The 24111-nt window shown below is 38.8% G+C and overlaps 1 protein-coding gene across 25 annotated transcripts in view; it reads left to right on the forward strand.

Moving 5' to 3' along the window:
- Window positions 1–22841, forward strand: part of syngap1b (synaptic Ras GTPase activating protein 1b) — a 154581-nt gene extending 131740 nt beyond the window's left edge. For 7 of the 25 annotated variants that reach the window (XM_085803589.1, XM_085803590.1, XM_085803591.1 and 4 more), the window contains 4 exons: window positions 340–513; window positions 840–1051; window positions 6533–6605; window positions 17470–22841. In XM_085803589.1, the coding sequence (XP_085659715.1) occupies window positions 340–513; window positions 840–1051; window positions 6533–6605; window positions 17470–17832 (822 nt within the window). In that variant the 3' untranslated portion in view covers window positions 17833–22841. Of the gene's footprint in view, window positions 1–339; window positions 514–839; window positions 1052–2153; window positions 5332–6532; window positions 6606–12472; window positions 12535–17469 lie in introns of those variants that run through there. The other 18 variants (XM_085803596.1, XM_085803597.1, XM_085803600.1 and 15 more) reach the window with 8 other exon arrangements.
- Window positions 22842–24111: the final 1270 nt, after the last annotated feature.

A 24111-nucleotide genomic window follows, 5' to 3' on the forward strand; every position in this document is an offset into this window, starting at 1 on the left:
ATTTCCCTCTCTTTATTCTTCTCTGTGGAGAATAAAATCCTCCACTTTCTTCTATCAGCATCTGTTCTTGTGGATATTTCTCAACGTCTCGACAAAGTTACTGTACATTGGCTTTTAACTGCGTGTGTGTATCTCACTGTGTACTGCATGGCTCTAACACAGTGAGGATTAAGGGCTTGAGTCCCACCAGGGACCAGCCATGCTCAAAATAATATGAACTCATGCAGCCGTGAGGCACTTTGAATAAAAGCCTACTCAAAAATCACTTGTAATGAAACTGACTTCCATCCACTTAAGAACTCATGTTCTCATATTCAGTGTGCTGGCCTTTCTTCCCAGGGCTCCCAGTCTCCATCCACCCTCAATCCCCCGACCCCAGCCAATGAGCGAACAGTGGCCTGGGTCTCCAACATGCCTCATCTGTCAGCTGACATTGAAAGTTCGCGGATTGACCGTGAGGAATTTAAACTGAAGGAGTACTCAAAGAGCATGGATGAGTCACGCATGGACAGGGTAGGTATCATCTCTAAGTTTGACACCTGCCCTTTAAAGGAAAAACCTTCTTATTAATAAGTAAAATGCAGGAACGTGGAGTCTGCTGAGCAGATGGCACTGAGCTCTGCTCTTAACACAGAAGTCCAGAGGCCTTAAATAGTGTGGGAAACAACAACCATCAGCCAAATGTTCATAAAAATGTTGCTGTTTTCTTCTTTACAGTTTGCATGAATATTCATAAAAAGTAAACTACATGAACTAAATGCACCCGCCACTGCAGCCACTAATCCCACTGGGAAATCAAGGCTTGTAAAATCTAACCCGCCTCTCCATCCCTGCCTCAGGTAAAGGAGTACGAGGAGGAGATCAACTCCCTGAAGGAGCGCCTGGTGATGTCCCATAAAAAGCTGGAGGAGTACGAGCGGAGGATGATCACGCAGGAGCAGCAGACCAATAAGATCCTCCTACAGTACCAGAATCGACTGGAGGACAGTGAGCGGAGGCTACGGCAACAGCAAGTGGAGAAAGACTCCCAAATTAAAGGAATAATTAGCAGGTAAATGGAGGCTGTTGTTGGGCTGGAGGGCAAAAGACAGCTAAGACATGTGCTCTTTTGTAGGGAGGCCATGGGCGGCCACATTGACTTTTTGTTTATTACTATATGTTGCATTTGGTGAATGGACGAAATGAGTTCGTTGCAAAACGTGACATATTCTCTCAGATTAAGATTGCTAGCATTCATTAAAATGTACTCTCATACTTGTGAGGAGTCAGTGGAATCAGAAGTCTTGGGTTGATACTGTACAACTTTAGTTTATTGGATTCTATTTAACAAGATTTAAACATGAGGAGGAATCAGTTCTTTCCAAAAATACATATATTGCATATTGGAACAGGACTCTATTTACCAGAGGTTGTTCTGGTGCAAAGAATATTGCAGTGTAGGAGGTTGGTTTCAGTTTCATTAAGCACTACAGCCCTGGGAACAAGGCACAGAGCTATATATTGAAAGCCAAACCCACAGACATGTAGTGAGTGACAAATTAAATGAGAGACTGTAATACGGAGGACAGAGATCTAGATCTTCTTTGATAAGCACGCAGGGCATGTTCCCTTGACCGCTGGTTCTTCTCAGCTGAGTTAAGCTGGACAAAGGAGTCTTTGATTGTCCTCTGAGCTCTTGTTGAAGTAAATCTGCTATCATAACCTCACCACATGATTTACTTGTTATTCAAGAGCATCATCTTCGGGTGACTGCGGACATCTCCAGTTGAGTCCTAATTTATCGAGTGCTTGTGTGAAATCGTAATGGTGCAGTTTTTGAGTGCAGTCTTTAGTTTTTATTGATCGGCCACAATAATTAAGTAGTTGGTGGGAAAAGAGTGGAATATTGATTGTATCACAGTCGTATTCAGGCACGAAAACCAAATGTTTGCTGTGTTGTGAGGACTCGTGGAGGATTTTAAGATTGACTGCACATTAGCGATGCTGCCCAAATGTAGTTTTATTTATTTCACCTTTATTTTTTATTGTGGAAAGAATTCAGTTTAAAAGAGCCTGTAAGGAAACAAGTACAGTATTTTTCTTGTTCACTGTGGTCTGCAACTGAAGGGTGGATATCTGTGACAGAGAATATTGCCACTTCTAATCCACTCCAGGAAAGAAGACATGGAATGAAGACAGAGACAGTCCTGCTCGTCTTTTTTGGGAAATCATCTCTAACGGCCTAACCTTGTATATAAACCCATCGTTAAACACCTTCCCATGTCCTTGTGCTGCTGCTCTAATCATCAGCCATTTTTATGAACACAGCTCTGGCTTTTAACTGGATCTCGGGGTCATTTGAGATGATTCCACTTTAGCTTAATTTTCAGTTGACTCTCTCCCACGAGATTCCACTGGTCAAAGCACAAGAAGATTGAGAATTTGATAATTTCAGAAACATGTCTGCACTTTTTAAAGCAACACTTAACTATTGTTTGGACCTTCAGGCACAGGACTACGGAAGACCATGGTTTAATATTAGCTCTTCCATTTTAAATCGAGGTGAGCCATGATCACTGACGGACTGCTGATGTATCTTTCTACGCAGTGAACATGGGGACCAACACCTCTCTCCCTTCTTTTTACATACATGCAATGCTGTGGTGTAATGAAGAGGGGAGAAAGTCACAGACAGAACTCCAATCAGTCTGTGAATGATGAAGATCCAAGAGTAAAGGCATGGAGGAAACATGCCAGCTAATAGAGAAACTTTATCAGAGCACTTAACCATTGATTATCACTCCCCTGGAGTACGAGCTTAAAGCAAACACAGCAAATCTGCTTCACACTTCGAGCATCTTGTGCAGGAAACTGAGATTTCCCAGACTTGCACTTGTAACTTGTGTGACTTTTATCATTTGCCCACACAAGGATGAATTAAGTAGCAGATCTGGATGCTTCCAAGTCAGTTTTTACTCAAAAGTCACTGAGCCAGACCATGTCATCGAATGCATTACGAGACTTGTGCATCATCTGGACACGTTTGAAGTTTAATGCACTTAAGAGCAATGCAGTGCAGAGAGAGTGGATGCCAAGAAGTGTGGTCTTAGACCATCATGTTGGATCGATTGGACTCCAAAAATCTTAGTGAAATGACAAGTGTAACCATAGCCTTATGTTTTTTCATCTTAAATTGAACTTTATGTTAAATTTTCACATTCAGATCCATTTGGATGCAAATGCAAGCTCAGGTTCTGCGAAAAAGGAGTGATCGTGAATCTACGGCTCCTGTGTCGGCTTGAAGAGAATCTCTCTATCTGCAGAACAAAAAACACTTAGCGTTGTGTTTCAACTTTCAGAGATTTTTCTTTCAGAGAAGCCTTAATGTTCTGTGCATAAACTTTACTTTAAGCTCAGAGCAAATCCAATATCTGTCACTAGACCAGATACACTTTTTGTTCTCAACAATCTAATTTAAACCAAAGCCAAATATTGAGTTTTAAATCATGCTAGGTTAAATCCACTGAAAACACTGAGTCCACTTTACCTGTAGCACTTTTATCTATAGTTTATCTTTAGGGTAGTGATACCATTAGTTTGCTACGGGCTCTCCTTTTTTTTTTTTTTTTTTGAATATTTAATGGATTTTGGTCATTATAAATATGAATGAAACTATTTATCTTCCCCAAGCTGTTTGCTGTGAACTGATTTACAGATGCAGCCAGTTTGCAGTAGGGGAAAAAAAACAATGGTCTTAATTGTACCTGTCATAGTAATAATTTATTTTTAACTATATTCCATATTATATTGAAGTCTGTGATGCAAGAGCCATAAAAATACTAATATATAAAATATATATATATATAGATATATATACAGTATATATATAAATTCTATTGAGAGTGAGATTATAACTATTTTAACTTTGCAATAGCTAACGTTTTAGCAGGAGACGCGCAATAATAGATCCAATATGTCTACATGTGCTGTGTGTGTGTGCGAGTGCACACGCAGGATCCTGATGAGGTACATTGTATGCATCTTGTGTACATAAAGAAACAGTAAACTTCCTGCCTAAGTCCTCTACCAGGTGCCATCCACAGTATGGAAAGAGAGAAAAATAAAGACCTGGAATACTGTAAAGTGCAAAATACCACAGAGACAACATGACAACAATGACGTGACTCTTTGACAACAGTATGTTCTGAAGTGTGTGTTCCTAAGTTCTCTACTTGTTTTTGGCTTATCTGTACGGTGTTTGTGAATTAATCTGCATTTTAAATGAAAGACTGCAATGGATATTATTTATTAATGAACACGAAAAAGATTCTCTTCTCTGTATGATTTTGCTGTATATGCTTGGTATGACTTTGACCTGCAGTCCGTCATTGGTGGTGTCCAGTGACATGGTGATCAGAATAGTTGTTTAAGAAAGTTAGACAGTTCTGTCATTTAACTTATGCAGTTACAGTATAATTTAAATATTATTATTAAAAGGGCAACCATCTTATTCTTTTTTTCCCTTATCCAGAGATATAGATAATATTCTGGTGTCAGTATATCTGCCTCTCTTTTGTAGCAAGAATATATTGATAGGCTGTATAGATTGTACCACGGCAAAACTTATGTTTAAATCTTGCAAATGAATTCATAGTGGTGATGAGTTTTGGCTTGATGTGTGTGTGATTGACATGGCTTGTAGCAACAGCCAAGGGTTTCTAATTCACTTTTCTTTTTTTTTTTGTACAGACCTGTGTCAAATAGTTGCAAATAATTCTTAGTTTGTTTTAACCAGATGGGGGTGGGGGTCGCCTGCATCAACACCAGTCCGATGCTGAAAGGTAAGTTTCCAATCAAAGACGTGCACTATGTTGGCAAAGAGAAAGAGAGGAAGTATTTGCAGCTGCCGTTTGATCCAGGTCTGTTGTTCCTTTCTGTTGACTTTACATCAACTTTACATCCTATTTGACGCCTTTTTTCTCTGTAGCAAAATATTCAGACATTGTGACCTCATTGTTGGTAGATACACACATTGTTTTGACTACATGTACGACTTGACCTCAAAAGCACACTACTTGAAGAACAACTGGATATAAAAAGCTTAACTTTTTTTTTTTTTGTAACATATCACCCACATGAATCATTGTCTGCCTTTTGAAGTCATGTCAGAATCTTAATGCTGTATGCCCATGTTACATTCCATTGTTTTTTGGGACAGTACTTATATTTCTGTCTGTGCTTTGATTGATTCTTTTCTTTTCCTATTCTCTTCTTTTGTAAAATAACTCTCAACACTGTACATTATTTATGGAATAAAACATCCAAACACTTATGTTTGAAACTTCACCTGTGGATTTTCGTTCTTTATTGTCAAACATGTGCCTCTCTGTGTTCTGAATAAAATCATATGAATGTGCTGGGAGAAAAAAAAGCTTTGTGACACACTATGACTTGATTGGTGTTACATTTATTCTGCATGGTGGCAATTAGATGTTGCTGTCAACTCTTTGATTGGCTTAGTGGCTTAATGAACACATGACTGACAAGCTCTCCAGTCATTTCACCAGGACAGACTGACACCAAGTTGTGAAGCTACTCCTCCATGCACTAGTATAAAGGAAGAATAATCAAGGAAGCTTCATTCCATGTCAATAAATTGCAAGAATGTTTATTTTGCTGAGATTAAATGTCATGTGAAAACCTTGTAAAACAGATTGAAAGGCATGAAAGCGATACAATGAAATCTATCATGTGACGTGGTCGCTTTTTATTTTATTTTATTCACATTTAACTTCTATTTGGCATTCATCACCACCATTATAATGCTGACAATTTAGCCAGTTGGCTGTGTAACTGCAAGATAACCCTGTGTGAGAAATATCCTTGAATGACCCTATCTGGAGTAAATCCCTGGCACTTGGATAATCATGAGAACTGGGAAACCTGCACTGTCCGCTGGCTCATGAATACTGCAGCAGTAAGCTCGCTCATATCTGCGCGCCGAGTCTTTGAAATGATTAGTCAAAGGATTTTCCACCCGTGCCTTGGTCCGTCCACGTTACGTAAGACGGGCAATTCCCTGGGGATGATCGGGATCTGTTACTGAACCGTTCACTTCAGATAGCTCAGAGTAATTGTCCACAGTTGGCTGTAATTGCACTTTGAAAAACACCTTAAAATGGGGGAAAAATGCTTTGATGAATCCCATTGCGACGAGGAGGGGGAAAAAAAGCAAAAAAAACAAAAAAGCCAACAGTGAAAATTGGCAGTGGCTCATAAAACATGGCTTTGGTTACTGCTGCTCAACATTTGCTTGGGCTTAAAAAGATTGAGCTGCTCGTCAGATTTGGGATTCAGATTTGAGACGCAGGTAAACCAGCAGCTCATCACTGTGGGCTGTTGAGCCAGATGTTGGAGATGCATCTGCTCAACTTCTTGTACCAGTATAATCTTGGATTCATAATACTCCCTCTCTTTCTGTCAACCCCCCTCCCCCTCCCCCCCTTCCCCTCTCTCTCCCCCTCTCTTCTCTCTCTCTCTCTCTGCTTCCAAGACTCATGGCTGTGGAGGATGAGTTGAGGGGAGGACCCATCATTGAGCCAAAAACCAGGATTTTCGCTGATCAGGTCTGTGAGACTGTTTCTTCTCTCGTCGAGTCCGTACACTGCCTCCCCTTCCTCTGCCTCTCTCCCCCTCCCCTTGCTACTGTTATGATTTTGTCTGCTGTGTGTATGTGGTCCCTCTGATTGTCTTGCCCTGTCCCTGACCTGTCCCTGTCCCTGTGTTTGGGTTTTGACTGCCATCTGTCTGCCAACATACCTGGGAGCTTTGGAGATCAAAGAGTGGTGGTGCTGTTGTTGTTGTTGTTGTTGTTGTTGTTGTTGTTGATGTTGTTTGCATTCCTCAGCTCGAAGCTATCAAGATGTCTGACTCTAGCCGGGTTTGTGGGCATATCCGGGGCTGTAATGATGTTGCCAGTTCTGTAGATGTTTCTGCCGAGCATGTCGGGGGTTAAAATTCCTTAAATCTTTTCCACACACGATGTAAGAAGCAGACTTTACACTCAGCTTATTGAACAGCTGAGCCCCAAATATTACTTCACTGTATGCTGTGTGGTGGTAGTGGTGCTGTGTCTTCTCTTTCTCAGTTCTCTTCATTTCATGCTCTCAACCTGCCCCCTCTCTTATCCTGACAAATTTAACTAGCCCCCCTTGAGCATGAGTCATGCTGTAAATATAGTGTGTGTGCGGGTGAACATATACGTATATATTTTTGTTTGAGGGAAAAATGCCGAGAACGAAAGAGGTGACGAGACTCTGCTCACATTGGTTTATTTATATCACAACACCGACACTCAAACAGAAATAATCCTCTTGTCTTTGTTGATGATTATCACCAGCGTGAACGTTATATATCTGAGGATAACGTATGTGCTATCTTTAGTTTATAACTATTGATGCATGGACGTGTAGCCTACATCACTTGGTTTTCATTATTTTCAACACTGCTGATTAGCTTTTGAATATCCTCTCCATTTATTGTTAATCTGTACAGTAACTGGTAACCAGTTACAAAATAAATGTAGAGGATTCAAAAGAATGATATTTGCCTGTAAATTGTCAGTCAATTGGAGATATGAATTATAGATATAAATTGTGTGTCTGTGAATGTGCTCAGTTACTCTTCCGCATTGGTCCCCAGAAAAACAAGCACACCTTCAAATCCATCGTTCATCAGCTTTATCTATGATTAGAACTTTACATCAATGGTTGGAGATCGTTCTTCATAATGGTAACTGTCCCTTTTTCAAATATGCATCTATCAATCTGGGAACTACAATTCCCATGGTACTTTGGTTACATGTACAATATTCACAGAATTGACAATGAGCTGTTCAGGTTTGGGATGTACTAATGGAATTATACACAACTACCATTGGATTATTTGTATTCTGATGAAACTTTGAAAGATCCATGAGTTTCAGACAACTTCTGAATTTGTTAGATAATCATTTACTTATTTATGAAGAGTTATTTATGATGAACATTGGAGATATGATGGATTCACTCCTCCACCAGAAGCCTTGGATACTGCTTTAGATAGCCACACTGAATCTAAAGATGTGCCTGTCAAATTTATGACTCCTGGTAGTGCAGTTGAACATAAAAATTCACTGCTGCTAATACATCATTAGAGGCAAACCATACATAGAATTGACAGCTGCTTTTATTAAATGAAACATATACTGTAGGTTTTCTCATAAATTCAGTGCTGGGAGTTCATTTGACAGTTTGAACACTAATCCTGCAGTCTTCAAAAAGATCATTTCTTCACATAAAAGTTCAAACACTAGCCCCACTTCAAATGCTCCTTCTTGCATTTGGTCATACTTATGAATTTCCATTAATTAATTGTATGAAAAATCAAAGAATAGATTTCTAGTTAAGCATCAAAAGCAGTAAGGACGAGAGGAAATAATGAAACATGCCAAGAGGAAAGAGCTGACAGAAGCTTGAGTGCATCATAGTGATGCTCATTATTACAACCAGTGTGACAATGATATATTCAGAGACAACTCCTCAGGGATGTATTTTTAGAAAAAGTAATATATGTATAAAATTACACAGTATTTATTATTGATAATATGAACACAAATCGTCTGTATTACAAAAAGTAGCTGTTCGGCTTTCGTTCAGGTTACCAATGTAAACTGGGATCAACTGTTTGGACTGTAAACCATTAAAATACACAATGGAGGAAAAATGTGACAGTTTTCTCAGTGTTATCTGACGCACTGCCCCAAACTAGAAAATCATCAGTTTGCTAATAATCTACAGTAACAGAAAGAAAATCATTCAATGTTTAAAACCTACAGTAAAAACCCAGAATTAATCAGAAATGTAGAAATTTTGTTTAACTCATCAAGTAATCACATAGTATGTACATCATTTTCTTTCTTTTCTTTTTTTTTAATCTCAATCAAGTGATCAGTTAATCAGAAAATTGTAGCAGCTCCACTGTGTGTTTTTCATTTGGGTGCCAGATGGAGAATGTTTGCACTTCTCAGTGGAGGATGATGAAGTAAGTGTCATAAAGGTGGAGGCATGGTGGAGTTAAGTTAGCAGAGGATAAAAAAATAAACCAGGAGAAACTCTCATTAAAAGAAAAAAGATTCAGGACTTTTGGACACCCAGTGAATCATGTTGACTCATGATCACTGTCAGCAAAAATGCTGTTGCACCTTTTTTTTTTTTGTGCCGAACAGATCCAGGCAGACCCAAGATTATTATTCTGCTTTAATTCCGTGTCACAAAAATCATTTTTGAGATAACATTGTGTTATTGTTATATTCTGTGATGACCACATGAATCTTCTTATAGAAGTCAAAATTCACATGGAAGACGTGAGCCTCCATCAGACCAGCTCTCAGTCCAGTGTGTACTTTCATGAACTGTCCCCTGAAAAGTGATATCACTTTGTGTTCTGTCACGTCTGCATTCACTCAAAGTGAAGCCGGCGATGTGGATGACATGAGCTGACAAACAACATCATGTCTGTCATCAGTTTCAGTGAAGACCACAGGAAACCAGAAGAAGTCAAATATAAATACAGCAGGAAAACAATCCAAGGACCTAAGTTGGCACCAGCATTGTGTTTAATCACTTGGAACACAATCCCATTGCTGAATATAAAGAGTGGTTGGCTCAAAACCAAAAAATAAAAAAACAATGTACTCAGTCACTAGCCTGGTTAACACCAGACCTCATCTCGTTGTAGATTGAGATTCGCAGAGCAAATAAAATTGTGCACAAGGCAGCATGGGAATACCCCGGCTAATCATCTACAGTAAAAGTTTGAGGTAATGGTGAAACTGATTTGAAGTCAAATCACCCACCTCTACTACATGTAGAGTTACTACCCTACTGTATCCTTATTTCTTTCTTTTATTTTATTTCTTTATTGGTGATATATCGTAAGTAATCATTTGGAGTTGGAGTTGGGGTTTTTTTTTCCTTTTTAATAAAAAATAGATAGAAAATAGTTAAACAAGCCTGTAAGGAACTGTTGAGAAGAGAATTAAAGGGTTATAATGGTCTACCAATGATAATTTAAACTCCACTGCCTTGACAAAAAACATTTATTGGATTACAGAAGAGCAAGCAGCAACCTGCTTAACATCCAAATAAATCCAACAGATTAAACTACGGTATAGAGAATTAAACCAGAAACTCAAATGTGCTCACAGTTGTGCATATATTTGTCTTTCATTTTATATATTTGCATCATATATATATGGTTAACATATATATTATATAATATTCATTAGAAATCAAATGAAAGTGGAAGCTATGGTGGGTGGATGCAATAAGATAAACGCTTGTTGTGTACGTAGTGAGATAAGCACAAGACAATACTTTTATTTTTGAAATGCCCCTTTAATCTACATGCAGATCATTGTGCTTGAAGCCAAACTAGCCACTCGTCTGAGAGAGAGTTTCTGTGGGACTCTTTCATCAGAAATCACTGATTAGTTTTGTATTTTGGCTTCAGGCTCTTGTTTCATCACCAGTGCACCTAAGACAAGCAGACAGTTCAGTCCAGTGTGATGACACTCAGCTTTAATGGGTGAAGCCGCTGCACACACAGTAGCTGAGAGAGGGAAAAGTAAATGAATAGGGAGTGAGAGAGGAGCGGCATCATGCCATTGTTTCCTGGGGCCACAGCTACCAACTTCCAAAACAACACCCCACACTTAATTAGGCCTCACATAATAACACAGGTGCAGGATGCCATAGTCCTTCCCACAGCAGTACCTGATACTACAAAATAAACATACGCTGCAAAAAGTAGTTGACTTCCGATTAGATATTTTAAGATTACACTACTGCATGCATTATTATCTACAGTGTAATAAATGCAGCTACTGATGATACTTGAAATAACACCCAAATGATGTAACCAGGTACGGTAGTGTGGTGTTTGCTATCTATTGTGTCCATCCCATTGATGTCAATGAGAGAAGGCTGACTAACAAATACTGTAGCAGTAACAACATCCTTTAAAATCATATTTTAAATCAACGTGTCTTTCAACTAAACTGCATATTAAAACTTGTGTGTGCATTTTGAGGGATCATATACAGCTGTGAGGTACTGGTAAAAAAAAAAAAGTATTATACAGTATAGATGACCCTAATAATTGTTGCTTTGTCCCCATTGGTTTTCCATCATGCTTTGACTTGTGTGATCGTGATGTATGTATTAAATTCAGTAATTTAAAGTCAATTTAGTGAACAATGCAGAAAGCCTCGGTAAAGATTTGGCATCAAAAATAAAACTACATAATATCATAAAGAAATGCTAATCCACTAAATTGTATGAAATTATCACAGTGACAAATTTAGTATTTTTAAAAGGTTTGGAATATGTTTATGAGGCAATAACCTTTACAAATAATTGGAAATTAATTTTGTACATTTATAAATTAATATTGAAGAGCCAATTTTAAGCAATCAATAACAGTTTATTTCATATAGCCTTTTGATATTTCAGGACACTTTTTTACCTGAACTGCATTTACCACACAGTTATCAGTGGTGAAACGTTTCTCATCATTTCTTGGGTTAATGGATCATTTGTAGAGCCTTATTTAAGATTTCGCTGAATTGTGTGAACTTGCAAGACATTTAATATGGACAAATACTCTCTGAGCTCACAGCTGAATTAATTATATTTAATCACATGCTTTTATCCGTAGGCATTGCTGCAACTTCTTGAATGTTGGTCATTTATGAGTGTATGTGAGGTGGAGTGTGTGTTTTAATGGGAAAAAAAATCCCATTCTTTTCATTTCTCTTCTCTGTTTCTTTTGGGATATATAGTGTGTGAATATGATTATGGGTTTTTCAAGTGTGTATTTATATCTATCTTTATAGAGTAGATGATTGCATGTTTGGTATAAGCATGTCCTTGACGCTGTCTTTTTACCTTTCTGAAGCAGGAATCATGCAAGACTCAGCTTTCCAAAGTGCATTGGATTAATTAATGAGCTGCTTTCAGATGCAGATGTCGTTCGGAGCGCACGATTTAACGCCCTTTTCTTTCTTGTATTGTAAGCATGATCTCTGTTAATGATAAAAAGCATGGCACGCTGCTTTAAAACGCTTTCAGGCTGTTGGGTTGTCTGATAATGTTGTGCGTGTATAGTCACCATTATGTACATGTGTGTTAGTAAGCATTTTATTTCTGTATATTTGTGTCCTTTTACTGTTTTCCGTTCACTTTTTATGTTGTGCATTGTGTATGTGCTGTTGAGTGGCTGTTGTTTTACTCGACCCTCACTGCCCTCCTGAATCCTGCCCACTGCACACAAGCCCTTCCTCCTTCTTTTTCTGTCAGCTTCCTCCTGCCTCTTGCCTTTCAATCCTCCTCTCCTCTCCTCTCCTCTCCTCTCCTCTCCTCCTATGTTGATGAGATACGGTGATTTCTCTTAGGGGAGGCGTCAGTCCATCCTAGTGCAGCCCCGACTTGCGCCTGTCCCACCCCGAGTAACCAGGTAATAAACAAACCGGCAAACTCACTCTCCATTCATAACCTACTGCCTCTTTTCCACTTCTACTGTTCTCTATGTGCGTCCCTGTCCATATGAAGCACCATGTGAACTCACTGCAAGCCAACACACTGACAGGCCCACTTTCCTTTTCCATTAATCCTCCAGAAAAAGAGGTCTTTCACAGGATGTTTCCAGTAGGTACTCATGGCTCTGAGGGACATACCTCTGTGTTGAAAGAGTGACAACAAAATAATGATTTACACTTTGAACTAATATTGCTCACTGGTTGTGATCACTTTTATCCAAGGTCACATGTCCTAGAGAGAAGTAAAATTAGATATAGGTAAATAAATGTTTGGATTGATATGTCACTCATATGAAATTCTATAGGGTTATACGTTTACTGTATGTTGTAATACCCATAGCAAAATCACATATACACATGAAAGTGGTCTCCGATTTTTGGGAGCTACAGTTTATCATATCAACATAGCGTAGATATTCTGAGGCAATATATCTATAATGTCTCCTCAAATGGCATACAGTACAAATACAGTACATGCTGGTTAGGTGTTGGCATACTGTATGTCAATATATGAAACTGTTATGATTTGAGTTTCATTTGTGCTTTACTTTTTCATTGTAAGGGTGACAGAGGCTCGCTAACTCTCAAAATGCTAGCTTGTTATGTACTAGCTTAGGTTTACCTTGAAAGCACAACCACAACAGAAGGAAGGAAACCAGAATACAGATTGGATAAAAAGAGGAAACAATCCCATTACCAGAAATTTCTACAACCTCAAAACCCTGTTACTTGTCATCATTGGTTTCACAGTGAGTCTTCCTGTTAACTTGATTGACTTCTTAGTTTAGCACACACTGTTCCAACTTTAAATTTTGCTATTTTATTACATTTTTAGTACTTTCTCACAATGAATAGGCTTTTAACGAAAAAGATTTACTGTTACATAGGAAAAATAATTGAATATGGACAGAAAGTTGTTCTCAAAGTGTTACCTAACTTAGCCAGCTGGGAAAAAATACTGCTAGCTGGTCAACAAGCAAAGCTCAGCTGTCTCTTTGATAACCTAAAAAACAAATGGAATCGGAGAAACTTTTGTTGAATGATTTTATGTGCTGCTTATATTCCGACTGAAAGATGATGATGATGATGTCGATGATGATGATGTTTTCTTACAGACTATTTCACGATGCACTATAAAGTCTCTTGCTCTCTGACAAATGACCATAATGTGTAATTTATTCAACGTGCCATGACTGGCTTTGTGTGAAGTAGGCTAAGCTTCCTTCACCACCACCAAACAAAAAAACTGATGTTTTCTTTGTTTTGTCAGGCAGGAGGAGGTGGTAACCTGCAAAGATTTTATTGTCACCCTCACAACACAAAAGTGTTGTTTCTTGTATCCACTGGTAACTCTGGAGATATTCTATGACAGACCTCAGATAGGGAGTTAATTTGAATTAGGCCTATACTAGATGAATTTGAGAGGTTTTTCATTTTATGTTGACAAATGAGCACATGTGCTTTGGCAGAAATATAGCCTACAGAGATATTTCACCAACTAAGAGCTTTCTAATGTCTCTTAAAAACCTTTGTGTGACAGCTCTATACAAATGAAAATACTACTGTATCACTTGCTTATACACACAATGCAGTCATAACCAGCAAACCACTAACATATTATGCCAACATTATTATTTGCAAATGATTTTCAAGTCATATACGGAGACCTTCCTGTTGGGTAGATCACTGAAATGCAGATTATTGCATATTAATTGACAGCATTGACCGTTTAAGACCAATATTTTCAAATGTTGGCATTTGCAAATGTAGTAATGCAAGTAAAGTCAGGAATTTTGCAATTGATGAACAGATAGACATCACTTTTAAACAATTTTGATTTCAAAATTGTTATTTTCTGCCAAGCAACTAAGCAAAAAAAAAAGAAAGAAATTGGAATTAAAAGAGTATCAACACAAATGTGTTTTATGGTTCCACAGACTGCAGTTTGGATTTGTGAGCAAGAAACACAAAGTTGTATGTCACATTTAGGGCCTGTTTTCTGGCTGAAAACAAGTCCAGTCTTTGAGTTTGCAGACATTACCTTTCATGTTGACAAATCTGCCTGTAAGTCCCTGGAAATTTGTGTGAATTCTCTTTTAATGTAGATTTTTTTTTTTTTTTTTTGCCTCAAATACACCACATTTTCTACCGCTGTGTTTGCCTACAAACGTGGACTCACATCTCCATCCAGTTCTTCATCCCTCCCAGCACGTCCTCAGTTAAACAACGGGAATTATGGGAAATCTCCGTATCTGACCCAGTCCTTCCCCAAAGAACAGTGATTAATGTGTACATGTTTTGTGTGTGTTTTTGATGTCTTTGAGTGAGTCTGTGTCTCTGATATCTATCTGTTTGTGTACATGTTTGGCACCTGGGCTCATTATTTGGTTGAATGGTGGCGTAGGCCAGTTGTTCATGTGCGTCTGATGATGTGTGACTATGTTGAATTTTTGTTTTTGCATCAGAGTTAGGCGCTCTTCACCTGTTAAGCTAGTCATCTTAAGTCTTACAGGGGTTCTTTTTACATTTTTAATCCTAAATACTGATTAAACTCACACACACAGCAGGTTTTTATTTCAAATGTGGCGATGAGGAAGATTTCACAGTTTGCTCTAGATATCAAAACTTATTGGAGATTGGAGGAGATGGGTAAGAACCTGTGTGTACAATACTCTCTCTCTGCATCATTTACGATACCCCTAACATTTCAGTACTCCACCGAGTGTTCTCGTGTTTCCTGTTTCCAGTGCCACAGTTTTGATTAGCTTAAAAACACTCATACCAAGCTGTATTTGAATGCATCAAGTAATCAAACACAACAATCCACAGAAAGAGAAGAAAGTTTGGTAAGTTTAAAAAGGATGTCAGTAAACATTTTGCCATGTCTTTGTTCAGCTGCTTGATATCTGAGTTTAATAGACATGTGTAATGGTCTACACATGGATATTAAATGACACTGTTGGTTGTGTTTGGTACTTAAACAAGTGTCAGTGGAGTCATGTTACTGGCATCCTGTAACTGTCTGTACCACAGTAGATAGCTGTTCATAGCACCAGTTAGCAGCTGAAAATGTTTTCATTCATTTTGGTTCTGATTGAGAAGAGAAAAGGCCTGCTAATTCACATCAAATTTTGGGGTAACGTTTTTTTTTTCTTTCAACTTCTCACTTTTTCTTTAAAGTGAAGTGGAAACATCCTCCACTCACGATGGACACACCCATCAGATACAGTTTATCCAGTGATAATTTGATATTGATTCATTTTCTCTACTGGATGCAGGCCAAACTATCTCTCCTCCTTCCTGTCTTTTCCCTTCTACAGCTCTTCATCCCATTCATGTGACAGTATCTCATACTTCATGTATATAAGCATTAAAGTGGTATTTGACGGCGTACATAGTTTCCTATGTTTGATATAAAACAGACTTTGGTTAAATTACTGCACATACTTCCCGTGTCTATTAGATGGCTCTGCACTCATTTTACAGTTTCCGTGAAATAGAGTCTCTGTAATTATGTCTAGACACCACACAGCAAATGTGCCAGGCAAGATAAATCAAGTGCAATTATTTCAAGAGGTTTCTACCCAAGTCTGATGGTAAAACTGTGAATTCAGCCTTCAAAATGCTTCTATATTTTAATCATCTTGCAGTAGCTCTTGGACACATTAGGCACCATGAATAGAGTATGAATAGAGTCCTCATAGTTGTCTATTGGCACAATAACCCAATTGTTTTCTCTTCCCACTGCTCCTACACAGACGTCAGTGAACAGGACTGGGAGTGAAGCCTTGCAAACAGACCTTGATAAATACTTATAATGAAACTAGTATTTGCACTGATGTTATTCTGCGCCAATGTCGGTAAGAAAAGATCGGCAGAACCAAACTTTGACCTAATCACTAATCAAAACAGCTCCAACCCAAAAGAAAATGGCAGCAGCTCATTGCTACAATGGGTTTTGGGTTAGACTTTCTGGTTGGTGAATTTGACAGAGGTTTGGATTTCATGCCAGGCTAGCTTGCTTGTAAAATTTGGCGCTGAGCTCTTACGTGGCTTGACTTTTTTTTGCATGTTTCTAGTCATAAGCTGGTGCTACAGTACGTGCTGTTAAGATGTCCTTAAAGCCAGAAATGTAGAATTCCTCCTCGTCTTTAATCCAAGATATTTTCAGCTACTCGAGCACGCACATGTACATAGACAACATACTGTAGCCGCTATTGAACCTAATTTGTACTCATTGGCAAAGAATGACTCACTTGACTTCCTGACTCTTCCTGACATCTGTCACCCAACAAACACCCCTCTGCTTCTCATCCCGAGAGGATCAGGACTCTTTGACCTCAAGAATTTTAATTCCTCCTTCATCCCTTCTTTCCCTGTGTCTCCTTTCCTGTACTGCCATTTTTATCGATGTGCGTCATGCATCAACCTCGTAACTCATTTGGCTCTCTCTCTCCTCTTTCTGTCTCTCTTCCTGTGTGGTTCTTCCAACCCCTTATCACTTGTCTTTTATTTTCTACTTCCTCCTTACGTTGCCTATACGCGTTCTCATTCCAACCGTTTCTTTCTATTTTTTAAATGTTGAAACACAATCACATCCTTTTCTGGTAATTCTTGTCCTCTCCTCTTCATCTTTACCTCACTATTTTTACTTCCTCTCACACTCTCACACCTCCTCAACATGTGATTTTTTTTTTCCTCCTCTCTACATGTCACGTTATGCGCCTTGATTGGACATCTCCTTTACCACTCCTCACATCCCTCCCCATCGTTCATTGAATGGCCTCTCTTCTACGACCATCTCTCCCTGCTCCCACTCCTCTTTCCCCTCCCTTCTCTCTCTATCTCGCTAGGAGGACCAGCTTTCCTCCCTGGGTTCTGCAGACCCCGGTGTGAAAACTGAAGGTGGAGGGGGAGGTGGAGGAGGAGGACAAGGAGGAGGAGGAGGAGGAGGAGGAGGAGGAGCAGTAACCAACGATCAAGGCCTCAGAGTCTCTTCCTCAGGCATTTCCTCTGACAGCTCACCCCACAATGGAGTCCTCTCTCAAACCATAGACCCTCCCTCTCTCCCCACTCCTCATCAACATCCTAGTCAGAATGGAGAGCTCCGTGGCAACCAAACATCCTCCCCCATGACAACGTCACAGGCTGGAACCACGGCAACAGCAACTACAGGCATAGCAGAAGAAGGGGGAGTAGGTCAAACACAACACTGAGCCAAATCAGAGAGAGATGACACAAAGGGAAAAGAAAATACTGTCCGCGTCTTTTCCTATATAGCAAGACAATATTTTGAAAAGACATCACCACTGATATCCTTATTCCCCGGGCAAGAGAGAGAAGAAAAGTGTGCAGGAGATGAGTAGTAATCATACAGCTACTGTACAGTGCATAAAACATGAACACACAACACAAAGGGCTCTTCAATGGACACTTGTTCTCTTGATGCTCACGTGGAGCTTCAGTTCGTATCAGTCTTGCAGGACAAGATAATGATACCTTATCACATACTGTTTGAATCAGTCAAACAAAGCACTTGACGAACACACCAAGCCAATATGTGAACATCTGCTCCGTGCACTCATTGCCTGTCTGTGGCTTCACCAGAAAACAAACACACGTGAGAAACAAGCTCTATAGAATGTCTTGCACCCCAAAGACTTCATAGTAGCCATCAGCAAAGAAGTTCTATAAGACAGCTTATAGTAACTCTTGACTCCCTTGGATGTAGGTGCATTAAATATGCCTATCCTGAACACGCCAGGCTGCAGATGTGGTAGGTAGAGATGTGGAGATGTAGTCTGGCTGTCTTAGTGCCTTTGAGTGTTTTACAACAGGGTTTTCCAATAGAGATAACAGGAGAGATCCATGTTAGCTTTGCTAGTTAAGGGAACTGATCTGTGAGCTGGAAACAGATTCAAAGACACAAGATCGAGCATTGTAGAGGTCTCAGTGATGGAAGACGTTTTTTGGGATTTTTTTTTTCTCTCAATCTAAGGGACTTCTTGTTTTTGGACTGAGCTCGTGCAATTTTTCTCTTCTCAATCTCAGAACCGATATGTGATAAACTGGTGCTAAACAGAAAACAAATGGTGCCATTTTCCAAGTCAAATGTCTGTGTCTGCCATAGCACTGCCTCTTTCATGATTCACTCACTGTCTCTTCTCTCTCTCTTTCTCTCTCTCTCTCTCGCTCTCTCTCTCTCTCACTCTCTCTGTCACTCTTCAGCGATTTGTCTTTGACAGGACTTTATTTCCCGCAATATGTTTTGTATTTGTCTCTGTGTTTGTTCTTTGTGCATCTTGTTGTGTTTTTATGTCTGATGGGGGGGTTTGGGGTTTTCATGTCTGTGTTTTTGAAGCGCCCTCCTCCAATCTCTTGTGGTTTTATTCACAGTTAACAAAAGCAGCTCTCCAGCTCAAAATTGACGGATCAGCAATTGAACATATTGCACGGGTTATTTCAGATTTGTGGAGACCGAGCCCTTAAGTGCTATTTTCAGAAAACACATATTAATTTTAATATTGGATGAAAACACTTTGACTGCAGTGGATGAATGGAGTTTATTCCAAGTTTTTTGTTCTGTCTTTTAAAAAGTGTCAGTCCATTGTGTTCCTTTACAGAAGATCAGTAGGGACATTATTTCTATTTTTCAACAACAACATTTTCTCCACAACTAATGCTATAAATACACACAAACACTAATGACATTTTAATAACTGTCCCTTAATGTTTTCAGTTTTGGGCACGTACTACATTTAACCATAGTCTGTTACAGTGAACATTGCCAGGATCATTTTGTTAATTCTCTAATGTCAGCCATTGCTTGCCATTAAGTGCCTGGGATAAATATATTGAGCATCCTTTGGCCAGTAGACTAGCTAGTCATCAACCAAATGCACCTTAAAAGCCTTGTTTGCGACACTGAGGATATATTACACCCCTAATGCTTAAACAGTTTGAATACTTTCATACTCTTTTGTGTAATTAACATAATTTGAAGTTTCATTTTCAAAATGAAAATTGTTGCATCTATTTCTGAAAATGTTTGAAAATAGCATTAAACCAAATTTGCACTACATTTAGAGGAAACCATGTCATTGACAGAAAAAGATCTTATAATTGAAATATGATTTTATGTCATTTTGAGATTAACTCTTCAGTCTCTCGTGTGTCAAATACTGAAAACACAAGTCTTTGAAATGTTTGTAATGTGTATCCATACTCCTTCATTTTGTGTATGAACTGTCTGTTGTAAGGTTTGTCTGGACGTGAATCTGTTTTTGTCTCTGTAGCCTCACACACTGGTGTCGCTCTGCAACAACTCAGCTTGTTTATACGTGAAAGTTGAACCAAGAGGAGTTGAAGACTTTCACTTCAGCCATTTTTCTCCAAATGATTTACTTTGCAGCGTCAAAGGTCAAAACGGCCAGTTCTAGTGCTCTCACAGGCCAGTGCCAGTAGATTTAGATTTAGAGTTTAGATTAGATTCATACTCACAGTGAATGTTTTAACTGTTGAACCACCAAATGTTACCAACTCTAGCAGTCTTATGCAGGAAAAAGATTGTCTTCTATCTAGACAGCTTGTAGGGCTACTTTTCTCTAGTGAAATTACTTGTGTGTGATGAGTGTTGGATTGAAGGCGGGCTATAGATTTGAACATCAGTATCTTTTCAGAGATGTGAGATAATCCGTGATTGAGAAATTAACATTGCTGTGAAAATACCTCAGTGACTCAGGTAAACAAGCAGTTGCCTCAGAGCTGAACACAAAAACTATAGAACAGAGATGAGTCCAGCTTTGGAAAGACTGCCACCATGCAGATACTCGGTCAATCGCTATGCTTCAATAGCACCTGATCAAGCACCCTCCCCCGTTTCTTCTCTCTCTCTGTTTCCCTTTTTTTCTCCCCCTAGCCACTCTCAAAGCTTCATCGAGGACAATGTGGAACCTAATTGGCTGATGCGCCATCGGCAGTCCACAGGGTGGCATAGCCAAATGTCCAGAGCCCTCTCTCGTGACGCGATTGGCTGACAAAGGGAGAACTTGGGGCATTGGTCCCAGTCTCTTTGCTCAAAGGATGGTGCAGAGCCCCAGCGGACCATGTAAGGAAATGCTGGGTTCTTTTTTTTTTTTCTCGACTTTTACTTGGGCCCTCTCTCTCTGATTTGATAACAGGATCTTTTTAAAGTGTGTTTGACGCCTCATGATTGGATCTACATTTTACTTTTAAAAAGGTAGGCCGGACATGTATTAGCATTTGGTGGCCTGCCAAGCATGCAAAGAACAGCTATGCAGTCTGATCAATCAGCAGAACAGAGGAACACAAAGGCCAAGGAAGCTGTGATGCTCAAAATGAGAGAGAGGGGAGATGTATTGTGGGGTAAGATGTATTTCAAAGGTGCTTGACTTCTCTTAGAATTTCAGTCAAAGCTGATTTACTTTCAAAGCATTTATTTCGCTCTCTCTCTCTCTCTCTGTTTCTCTCTCTCTCGTAGTCTTTTCAAATTACCCTTTGATTCCTCTACATCTCTTCACTCTTTGTCTATCTAGGATTCTCAAAGCATTATTTAACCACTTCCTACTTACTCCATTTTAACTACACTTGGTCTATTTCATAGTTTTAGCTCTTCCGTTTGAATCTCTTTCAGACTTTGATTTTAAAGGAAACTAAATATGCACAGCCTAATACAACAAGTGAAACTGCTTCAGAACAAAACTCTTGCTTCAATGAAGACTTTGAAAAACCGGACAGAATGTTATTATTTATATTTCTATGATACTGCTTATTCTTACAATAGTATTAAAAGAAACTCTTCATCAGAAATCTTCCGGAGCAGATATTTATTTCTTGATATAGATAGATGCCTCTATCTAATGGAAGTTCATAAATAATCCGTTTTATATGAACCAAGTTTTCTTACTAAGACAATCTTGAGGAGAGAATCGTTGCCCTGAAGGACTGTGACAAAAGGGACAAACTTGTGTTTTACCTACTCCCCATACAACAGTTTGCACGTTGCTGTGACCTGTGCCCTCCTTCCTCTTGGTTATAATCATTCAAAAACAAAAATGAAAAAAAAAAAAAAAAACAAGAAAGAAAAAGTGGACGGATGTGTTCCCCGCCCAACAGTCGCCATGGAGCTCTCCATTTACGGACGATGCGAAAGCTGTTTGGATAAGGACACTCTTAGAGCTATTTTGTGTTCCACTTCGACTACCTGTCTGTAGAGGTTTAAACGTGCAGCGGATGAACTCTTGGTTTCAGTGTGGCCACATTTTTGCAGTCAAATTGCTGTAAAACTCCCCCATTTATTTATATGGATGGACTCCACTGACACCAATCTGAGTTGAAATCCCTGCCATTCCCACTTTGCGACTGAAACGAGGACAGAGAGAGATATGTTAGAGGTCCTGCTGAAACGAGTGAATGTGTTTGTATATAAGTGTGTGTACTGGCTAAAACTCTGTGTATATACAGGATAAATGTGTATATATGGTATGTCTATGTGTATATACAGTTTGTTTGTATATGCAGAGTGTACAGTTATTTTTTCCTCTAATGTTTCTCTCTCTTTCTATGAATAGGTCTTCTCAAGTTACCAATACTGAGGCATGGAAAGGTTTTTAAATGTACTGACAGCTATCAGAGGCACTTTCTGTGCAGACTTAGAATATCAGCAAGGTCTGTCACTTCTAGCTGCGTTCTTGAAGCTCTCATACAAGAAGTAACTCACATAATCTTAAAGCTTGCACTCATTTTCTGACCAACTAAAAAGCTTTTCTAAGTAGATTTGGGTGACCAAGCAATGTTTGTACATATATAGACTTAACACAATTTTTTTCCAGAAACCTCCATCTGCATTTCTTTGAAAAATTCTCGACCTTGTTTTTGAGTTATTGCGTATCTGACTTTCACTTTAGGTTCATATGGTATATGTTTGCAACGGTTGTCATTCAGAGTTATATATTTATTCCGACAACCCTTATATATTTCTTGAAATTTTGTTCCCCAAATTCTGCCTCTCATGGAGCCTTCTAGCCTTTTATTTAGATGTGGTTAGACTGGCAGATCCTTCCATGAAAGTATACTGTCATCACTTAACATTGCTTGTTTTTGTATAGGTCCTTACTAAATAAGTGTGCCTCCCCCCCCTTATACTCTTACTAACGTTAGATCCATTAACTGCGCTGGTCACTCATATTCATACCCCTTGACAAGCCATAGCCCCCCTCCCCCCGAACTCCTCTATTGTTGTTTTGACAGGACAGACATTTGGGGAATTTGTGTATATTAATGGAAGAGTGGTGTTGAAGAGTGTATTGCAGTTGTATATGGATTTGTTATGAATGTGGATATTCTGATCATTGAATTATTATTGTAATAATGATAATAATTATTGCCACTTTGATTTTATTGATTAATTCCTTTGATGCGGTTGATGGAGATGCCATTGTTCCTTTTTTTTTTTTTTGGAATACACCGGAATTTATATTTTTCGGGTGGGTGAATCTGGAGATAGAAATACGTAAATAAATTAATAAATAAACAAATAATTAAATTCTTACCTTGAAGTGGAAATGTGTGTTCTGTTTCTGCGCTTATACAGTACGGGCGGTTCTCAAAACATCCATCCAACTCTTTCAAAATAAAAGATTAGTTTCTTTTTTTATTGTCAGGAAGTCCTGTGAAAACATTAAAACCAACAGTGACTCCAGCTTATTCCTCTCCACTGTTGACCATAAACCACTGAAAACTCATCAGTGAATAGAATTAATACTGCTGGAAATACTCGTGCACCAAATATAATCTGCAGCCAAACAAAAGAAAATGTCCCCCACATTTACATCATATTTGTGGACAACAACACAAATATTGAATATTGTTAATCTTAAAGTGTATGACACATGGCTTACTGGATTTTTACTGGGATTTCCTAGTTAATTGTTTAAATATGGGAGCCTAAAGTGACATTTAAATAGCTTGTTTTGTCCAACAAACTGTTCAAAACCCCTGAATAGTTTATCTACCGTCATATGAAGAGAGAGAGAGAGAGAGAGAGAGAGAGAAAGAAGATGGACCTGCAAAAGTTTGTCACATTTCCTTGATGAATGTGACAAAGTAACTGATCAATCATCAAAGATTCTTGTCACCTATGACTGATTAACTGCCTGATTGCTTCAGTATTACACTCCATGCATAAGCTCAGAGCATGCATCGTGAGAAACTAAACCATATATCAATTCAAAAACTCTGAACCTTTACTTAGAGAACTGCTATATATGTTATGGATATAAAAGAAAAGAGAGAGAAAAAAAGATTATTGATCTGCTTTGATGGTCATACCTTTCTTCCCATGTTTTCTTTCTAGATCTACAAGCTCATTCGCTTCAATTTAGTAGATCACGGGTGTGTGCCTTGTGGTTGCATCACAGTGCTTGCTCATCTGGGTTGTCCATATTTTTTTTCTGCACGTCAGGGCTGTGATTCTT

Source organism: Trachurus japonicus, chromosome 16 (assembly GCF_045865225.1).
Source record: "Trachurus japonicus isolate A0001 chromosome 16, Traja_1.0".
NCBI lineage: Eukaryota > Metazoa > Chordata > Actinopteri > Carangiformes > Carangidae > Trachurus > Trachurus japonicus.